Source organism: Necator americanus, chromosome III, assembly GCF_031761385.1.
Source record: "Necator americanus strain Aroian chromosome III, whole genome shotgun sequence".
Classification (NCBI taxonomy): domain Eukaryota; kingdom Metazoa; phylum Nematoda; class Chromadorea; order Rhabditida; family Ancylostomatidae; genus Necator; species Necator americanus.
In genome coordinates, this window is record NC_087373.1 from 19,524,033 (window position 1) to 19,532,896 (window position 8,864).

At 42.6% G+C, this 8,864-nt stretch overlaps 2 protein-coding genes across 3 annotated transcripts; both read left to right on the forward strand.

Moving 5' to 3' along the window:
- Positions 1 to 3,142: 3,142 nt before the first annotated feature.
- RB195_010135 (uncharacterized protein) lies at positions 3,143 to 6,203 on the forward strand (the record flags this gene model as incomplete). Of its 2 annotated transcripts, XM_064190997.1 has the most annotated exons (4): positions 3,143 to 3,279; positions 4,844 to 5,089; positions 5,249 to 5,300; positions 5,898 to 6,203. In XM_064190997.1, 4 exons carry the CDS (start codon positions 3,143 to 3,145, stop codon positions 6,201 to 6,203), a joined length of 741 nt encoding a protein of 246 aa, XP_064048579.1. The 2 variants fall into 2 exon arrangements, with proteins under 2 accessions (XP_064048579.1, XP_064048580.1); XM_064190996.1 differs by lacking the exons at positions 3,143 to 3,279; positions 4,844 to 5,089 and having other exon boundaries at positions 5,256 to 5,300.
- A 1,890-nt stretch (positions 6,204 to 8,093) lies between these two features.
- RB195_010136 (uncharacterized protein) lies at positions 8,094 to 8,354 on the forward strand (the record flags this gene model as incomplete). The annotated part of the gene is made up of 1 exon (XM_064190998.1): positions 8,094 to 8,354. One exon carries the CDS (start codon positions 8,094 to 8,096, stop codon positions 8,352 to 8,354), a length of 261 nt encoding a protein of 86 aa, XP_064048581.1.
- Positions 8,355 to 8,864: the final 510 nt, after the last annotated feature.

An 8,864-nucleotide genomic window follows, 5' to 3' on the forward strand; every position in this document is an offset into this window, starting at 1 on the left:
CGGGACGAGAGGTACCCGAAAAAACCGCTCCTGACCTCCCTTCAGCGCTGCGTAATCACGGTTGCCACTCCACAACGTAGCCATCCTCCACGACAGCCTGAGATTATCCAGACCCCGCCCCTTATTGGTCTCTAATCAACGCTGCCCGCGACGAAGCAGTGGATACTGCGAATTTAAAAGGGAGAGGACTGTAAAAAGAATTGACGCAGCAAGTTTTGATGTACGAATATAGTAAATTGCGCGCATATCATCGCGAATTAAGGAGGAAAGCTAGATCACCTCATCCAGTTAAAAGATATATTATCAGAGACATATCATAGAGTATCAAAGAATCAAAAATATGATGATTGACAAGAGTGACATGCGTGACCTACATAGACGTCAATGGAGCAACTTCACACAAATATAATCTCGAAAAGATGCTTCAGGGAAAAGAATAAGAATAAAGAAAAAGAAATGGATGTATTTTCACACCGCTCATAATTTAACACATTTCACGCCCAAAATGTTCCATATGAACTCGCAGTGCGTAAGTATGTGTTTATCACGATGTCATTCAACGAATTCATGTTCAACTTTCAACTGCAGCAACTATACGCCCAACAATACTGTCGTTTTGCGCGTTTAAAACGTTTTAAGTTGGTTGCGGTACAAGAGGTACCCGTGAAAACCGGCTGACCGCTCCTGTCCTCCCTTCAGCATCGCGCACTTCCGCGTAATTACGGCTGCCGCACCACCACCTAGACGTCCTCCACGACCGCCTGAGATCACCTACACCCCGCCTCCCTATTGCTCTAATCAACGCCGCGCGCGACGTTCGCGCCGCGACGAAGCGGTGGATAGTGCGAATTTTGAAGGGGGGAGTGAAGAAGGAATTGCCGAGGCGACTTCTGATGTACGGATATAGTAAACTAAGCGCATATTATTGGGAATAAAGGAGAAGAATAAGTAAAAATTATTTCAAAAAGATGCTCCAGGGAAAAGAATAACACGCATATATTTTCAAACATCTCATAATTTAACACATTTCATGCCCTAAGTTTTCTATATAAACTAGCAGTGCATAAGTATGTGTTTGTCACGATGACATTCAACGAATTCGTGTTCAACTTTCAACTGCGGCAGTTATAATAACAGCAACATTATGCGCTTATTACTTTGTATACATTCTTTAACTCCTTTCTACATTTTACCTTTTCAAAATTTTACATAGATATAATGTTTATGTATAGCAAGTATTGAAATATACCAATATTTGACATATTTCAATACTTGCTTGTACGTCTTATACAGTTTTATATAACAGACCTTTGCATGGCTCTTCAAACTTCTTTCGTTTTATCGCTCCATTTCTATCTATTCTCTGCATAAAATCAATATGACAGGTTAGCTGTATTAGTGGCGAACAGAGACCTTTGTATCTTCGAGATATACCTTTAGGTACAGTGTATGTCTGCGAGGCATTATTCGCGCCTCGTTAATCGTTGGATGCCAGTTTTACCCAGCTAGATAAACAAAAAGAAATCATTAGAGGAAAAAAAGTAAAAAAAAAGATAGCATAACACCGATTAGTGAGACATTTTTTGAAACATATCTCGCATTCCCAGAAATGGATGAGTGTTTTCCACCTAACAAGTCGAGACAGGATAATTTCATTTTCACTCGCATTTCTAAATGGCATATCACTTATACAAACCTATTTCATTCTTCCTTTGTTTTATATTAAGTTACAAGCACACTTTATGTAGACCTTCAAACAACATCTAATACCAGGTACTTTCCTTTCCGTTCGACTTTAAAAGCGCATCATACGAAAAGCGCGGCGGAAAAAAATTGTCGTAAGAGTGGCAGACGCGGCGAAATGGGTGGGGAGGGTGGCGTGGGCGGGGCGTCTTGAAGACGTAGCACAAGAGGAGCAACCAGGCTACTGTAGCGATCATGACGGTATCAGGAGACGCGCGGTGCAATTAACGACGCTCATTAGCCTCCTGGATACGCGGCGGCACATCATACGGGTACCTCTTGACCGTTCCCCCGACAGCCGCCTCCAGAACACAGGTGTGATAGGGAGGAGCCAGACTCTCCTCAGGTGAAGAGGTTTGGCTCGCGGGGTTGACTTTAAGTATTTAAGATCTCTTTGTCAACCGTCCAAAAGTGAAGGGGGTTCCTTCGCCTAGCGTCCAACAGTGAAGGCGGTTTTATCGCCAGTAGTCCCAAAAATGAAGGGGGTCGAAGCGCTAGCTCCGACCATTGCATCTATGCTCCTGAATGCTGTTCTGTATGACACCATCTACTGCAACGCGCCACCGTTGCGCGCGAGCACCTGAAATCTCTACCACCTCAGATTCGTGAGGTGAAAGGTGATGCCTTTAACCACAAATGGATAAAAAAAAAGACAATTAATCACCTCTGCAAGCGTCAGTGGATTTGCCTTCAGTTCAAAATGAGATTTACGAATCCGGATTACTACTTACGGTGAAAAGCCAATGCATCAAATTAGGGCTCTTACAATTTCAAGCTAGTCAGGTTTAGATGGCCTGCGGCCAGCCTGACTGATACTAGCTTGAAATTATAAGAGTCGATGATTTGAACCATCGACTCTGCATGTGCAGTGGTAGACGGGTCAAAAGGACCAAAAGCCTAGCGGAGCATTTACCGGGCTCTTATTTCTGGAACCCCTATCTTAATTTTTCCTTCCAGCAAGTTTAGCTTATATGTCATAAATATTCCACGATTAGTGCTTAGGTCTTAAGGCCCGCTGACTTAGTTATTTACTACCAGAGATAAGAGCTCGGTTAAATGATAAAATGCTTCGCGCAAAATCACACGAGAAAAGACAAAGATGCAACTTCTAAGATCTTGAATCTTAAAGCTACTCTAGCACAGAAACAGATGATAAAACTAACAAAAAAAGGACACGCTGTTCTTTTCATGAACTAACGTACACTCACACAAAGAAGGGAAAAATGTAAAAAAAAAGGAAAAGATTTCCGAAAAATTCACCAAGTTCCTAAGGTAGTTGTGAGGTTACTCTATCCCGATAGGATCGACCTGCGCTCGCGTTGACGTGCTATACTTCTACTGCGCGCAAAATGACCATGCAGCACAGAAACTGATCTCGTCGTTGGACCGCTTCCTTCGCATGATGGTTTCTGCTGCTGATTTGCTGGCTACTGACGGTGACTTCAGTTACTTAGTGGTTACTACGTGGCCGGGGCTTGTATCGAAGTCCAAAGAGGAAGAGGAGTGGCTCGCTGATCGTGGATTGCTGTGGAAGGAGTGACCTTAGTCTTAGAGGATCTATGACATGGAAACTAAAGTTACTAAGAGAAAAAGTATAGCGATATAGCGTCCAGAAATAAGTGCGCCACTGAGGGCCCACCCAACTTCTTTTCCCCTTAAAGCAGTAGTAGTTCCAACTGCCTTTCTTTTTTTCTCAGTAGCTTTAGCTTACATGTCGTGGACCCTCTACGATTGATGCTCAGGTCTTAGAGCCCCTACTGACTCAACTATTCATTTCCAATAATGATCTGTCGATTGATGAACTATGTCGCCTTCTCAAATGCTTCTTGAATGTGAAAGCCATTTGCCATTTAAGAACGATTTTCTGCTGTATGATCATTCTGCGCGCTGAACGCCCGGCTAAAGCCGGACTTTAGAGTTTTTGTGGTGTTCGCTTCGCTGATAAAAAAAGATTAATTTTCTGTAAAACTAAAATTCCGTTTTTCTAACAACGTTTTTTTGTTATTTTTTTAAAAATAAATTAAGGCAAAAGATTTCATAGTTCTCTTCCTAAACACTTCATTTCTACATTTGGAGAACATTCAAACTTCAGCTTCAAACACTCCTTCGGTATCAATATAGAATAGACACAGTTTAAAAGCATTACTCGAAGTATGGATTTTCCTCCTCTTTTCCCCCAACGGTTATCACAGAATGATGTTTTAACATAAAATGACAAGAACAACATCGTACTGATAAAAATAACGTTTCACGTCAGATCATGTAAACTGTTGCCCATTATTCAAGCAGCCGCTTGCATGGGTTCCACAATCTGAAGAAGGCATGTTACCAACGTGAGCCAAACTTGCAAGTAAATAGAAGCGCGGAGATGTACCTTTCTGGGGTCAGCACACCATTTTGACGGTGTGGGGCCTGTTGTACCCCATTGTATAGTTTTGTGGCATGGTACGCGCAAATCTAACGGCGTAGGACCCATCTCACCCCATTCTATAGTTATTTGGGGTCAGCGTACCGATCAGACGTCGTGGGATCCGTCTCCCTCCACCGGCGTCGAGCTGGTGCCTCGACGCCAGAATGCTATAAAATGGGGTGCGACGGGCCCTGTGGCGTCGAATTGGTGCAGGAACATAATGTTTAAGTAACAGGAACTTTCGGAACAACTTATTTTTATGAGAAACTCCCCGCCCTGCGACTTGACCCAATCATATCGCGATGCTAACAAAAGTAGCAGTAGAACATGCGGACGATACCATAGATATGATATGGACAAAAACTAGGTCCATACAGCTCTTGCCTTCAGGAGTAGTATAGTAAGACATCAGTATACGAATTCCACTGCGCAAACGCAGTGAACAGAGACGCACCTCGCTAATGAAACCACAGTAATCAAGTGAGGTACAGTTTGGATAAAGTGAAACTTCAGCACTGTACGCAAAATAAGCGAAGCAGCATAGCGATATCACGGACTCTCGCCACAGTAAATCAAAAACGACAACACTCAACAAGAGGACCGAGAAATCCCACAAAACCCCCATACGAATGCCCCGGAAAAGATTGTAGTCCAAACAAAATTGCAGAAGGTGCTAAATGCACACTGCAGAATCCAACTTCTCGCATCTGTTGGATCAGCAGACCAGCGCCATCCATCCACGGCCACGGCACAAAATTTGGATACATCGCACATCATGTTCCTGGCTACAGTATCTTTCGTCTGTGCAAGATTACCAATGGACAATGATTGCGCTAGGAATTTGTTCGGGCGGCGCGCACATTGTTGGGCAAGACGGGACGTTTTCCTTTGCAAAGTTACAGCAGAGTTTGCTTCAATTAGATCTATTGAGTTCAGGTATTTGCTTCTTTTCCAATTGTTTCTTTTGTTGCTTGCTGACGAATGCAAGTATTCTGCAAGTTCCCACCTCTTTACTAGGTGTTGTACGTTCATTTTCTCTCGCCGGTGTTTGTTTTCTTTTCGTTTACTCGGAGTGTTTGATGAGTTCTGTTTCAGGTTGATCATGTACTGCCAGCGCCTCGCCGTCCCCTTGACCCGCTCTATCTTCGTAAGTTATCTGTTTATTGATTAGTTCTGCTTGCTTGTGCGAATTTACAAGGTGTTTATAGTGGAAGTTAGAGCTGCGCCACATAATTAATTTGCAATATTTTGTAGTCATGAGTAAGCGGTGACTGAATTAGTCGACTTAGTCGGTGTTCTGATGTTGTCGCCTGAGGCGCTAGATTGCATCTTTGCTGGAACCTTGTCGTCCTTCATTGCTTTGCCTAACCTCGATGTACAGCAAAGGCTCCTCCAAAATCAATCCTTTCGTCTGCGTTCATATCTTGCTAGATTTGAAGTCCCGTCTGAATTGACTGTCGACGTCGAGTGCTCTCATTTTTTATACACTGGGATGGGGGCATTTGGGGGACTATATTGACTCTTGTAGGGCTCGTAATTAACCAGAGCATGTACCGAAATGCATGATTGCGTCGTGCAGGTAAGAATCAGATTTGTGTACTCGAGCGTGTTCACAAACTTTACACTGCACATATTTTTTCTTCAGGTAAAAGGATTCACTTAGTACCGTTCTTATTTCTCAACGCTCTAGCTTACTTTTTTCTCTTAATAACTTTAGCATTGGTGATGCACGCTGATTTTTCAGGTCACCAGAGTCCCACTTGCTCTTCGCGCGGAGAGTGCGCTGGCTGCCCGATGCCTTCACACCACTGTTGCACGAAAGGACATTGACAGTGCTGCAAAGTACATCGGAGCCGGAGCTGCAACAGTCGGTGTCGCTGGTTCAGGAGCTGGTATTGGAAACGTATTTGGTGCCCTTGTTATTGGATACGCCCGAAACCCTTCATTGAAGCAGCAGCTGTTTTCATACGCTATTCTTGGATTTGCCCTCTCCGAGGCTATGGGACTCTTCTGCCTCACCATGGGTTTCATGATCTTGTTTGCACTTTAAGTTGTTAGTTTCTAAATAACTCGGTCATCCTCGTTTTTATTGTTATAACGAAATTCAGATGAGTTGTAGTTGAGGACAATAGGTTAAGATGAAGAGTCGTTCCAGGTGTTGTTTCTACACGATACATATCAATACATATATGTACAAATTTGGTCCTCACAATACCTTAAAGTAACCAAATATAACTTCGAGACTCTTCATGCCTTTTATTCGTGGGAAAGAAGTTGAAATCTGTCCTGAACTGGATGATTTGCGGAACTCGTAACATATTGAGAACAGCTAGAGTCACTAAAAATGAATTTGTGTTTGCATTAAGATTAAGAGTGAGGCAGTTTAGCTGAGTGTGTCTGATTGAGAAGGTCATCTATGTTGAAGCGAGAAATTAAACCCCATACCTTCGTGGTACCTTCGTTCATATTTTGTATTTCTAATGTATGACATTTTGAAGAAAGTTCTGTTCTCCAGTTGTGGTTGATTTCTTGTTCTGCTTCCAGTCCTCATCCTATTCAGACAGTTTAAAAAACTTCCCAAAAACGGGATGAACTTGCAGCTTTTGACAAAGTAAATATAGTAGTGTCTCTCGTATGAAAAGGGCGAACAATGTTTTTACGCCACGATCTCTGCTTTTGAAGTCTACTTCTGCTCAGTTTTCTGGTGAAAATATGTACTTATTGTTTGACCCAACGCCAAAAGTAAGTTCAAACTTAAAAAAAAAAACATTGTTTGGGGATACAGTTTATATTCAGATGTGATCGGGAGCAGGAATACAAGTGAGTACAATAGCTGTGAGTTTAGCTGACATTTTTCGCTTTTTTCATTCCTCTATGAGTAATGGTATGAGATGCATTTAATTTCAACTAAGGAATTATGGGTCAAGCAAGTCTTTGCGTCCCGTAAAGGCATAGAGACCTACTTAACATTCTTCTAGTCGCGTAAAAAAACAGGAACTCGTAAGTAGGAAAGAGTTGTTACTTCTCTTTCTCACTATTATTAGTCAGTTGCTCCCGATCAATTTCAGCGCTTTCGGCGCTCAGGAGGTACCCGAGCTAATTGTGCGCAGCCGACAAGAAAAGAAAAGACAAGTTAACACAAACTTGTTGACACAAGTGCGATGATGTCGTTCACGTTATTTTATGTTAAAACATCATTCTGTGATAACTGCAGGGGTAAAACATAAAGAAAGCCCATACTTAGGATATACTTTCAAATTATGTCTATACTATGTTGCTATCGAACGAGTGTTTGAAGCTGAAGTTTCAATGTTCTTCAAATATAAAAATGACGCGAATAGATAGAAAACTATGAAATCTTTCGCCTAGATTTATAAAAATGAAAGAAGACGTCGTTAGAAAGCGAGCACTACAGAAAGTCTGAAGTTCGGCTTTAGCCGGACGTTCAGACTGGTAATTGTACATAAGAGAAGATTTTCAGAGCAAATGTCTTGCAGTAGAAAGTTTTCCAAGAAGAATGAATTTTACTGCAAATCTGCTATCTCAGCGCAATTTCACGCTGATTTCGACATGGCCGCAGCTCGCTGCGATGACGAAAGTTCAATAGATGGCTTTCCGAGCGGGAACTGCTGTGGAATGACACGCCGTTCCCGAACTGTTGAAATCTCAAGGGGGTATACAAACAAGTGTGCCCCAGGTGTTGGAAGATGGAGATTTGAGTGCAATCTTCGCGCACAGCGACAATCTTGAATCAACAGAAAAGTCGGTTATCTAAAGGTCACAAATCGTTACATGGTGGGTGAAAGATGTTTGGGGCTAGCTACGTGTACGCTTACGACCTTGGAACGGTGGAAGAAATGGCTCGCTCGAGGTAGAGGGGAAAAAGGCTGTGAATGGAATCAATTGCATCAAGGTGTACCGGTCGAATTCTGCCCAGGCAATGTTGTGGAGCTGGTCAGGCGAAATACGGCTTTTAGATCGACGAAACAACGCTGTGCATCGCAAGTATAATGTGGTTGGGTCTTTCGCAATGAATGGCTCGTCGGTGAAGTCCAGAACGGAACGTTTGTCAATGCTTGTAGAAGTCGACAAGACCGACGCCGCTACATCGGAAAGAGTTATTCGAAGGCATGTCGTTCATGGAGCAACCGCTCGAACCGATAGGTGGACTGGTTACAATAACTTCGACAATCTCGACTAATTTTACGAGGGGAACGGTAAAGAGGGTCCCGGAGGATTCTCCGCGAATGCCTCCGAGGTATAACGTGCCCAGTGAATATGCCTGCATTACGCGAACATACCTCGACGAGGTCACTCTCCAGTCGTTCATGAAGACGCAGACAACCATCATAAATGTTTTTCTAGCCACAGAGACGTAGAAAACTACGCAGCTACAAAGAAATATGCAAAGAAGAGTGGTGTGAGCTGTCGAAATTACCGAATAAGTCAATGAATAACAGAGTTTAATAGAAGTACATGGGATTTTGTAGAGCGTTCTAATAAAGAAAGGGAGTGAGTTTGTCTTTATATCACCTCCAGAAAGTCTAGAAATCTCACGAAATTTGAACTCTTTTTCTTCCTGTAAGTTCCAAGAAGTCAAAGATACAGAAGTTCAGAAATAAATTAGGCTAAAAAAAAAGCTCGGGAGTTACAGGATAACGATAATTCTTATTACCGTTACTTTCGAGAGCTGGAATATTCCGTTTTAACG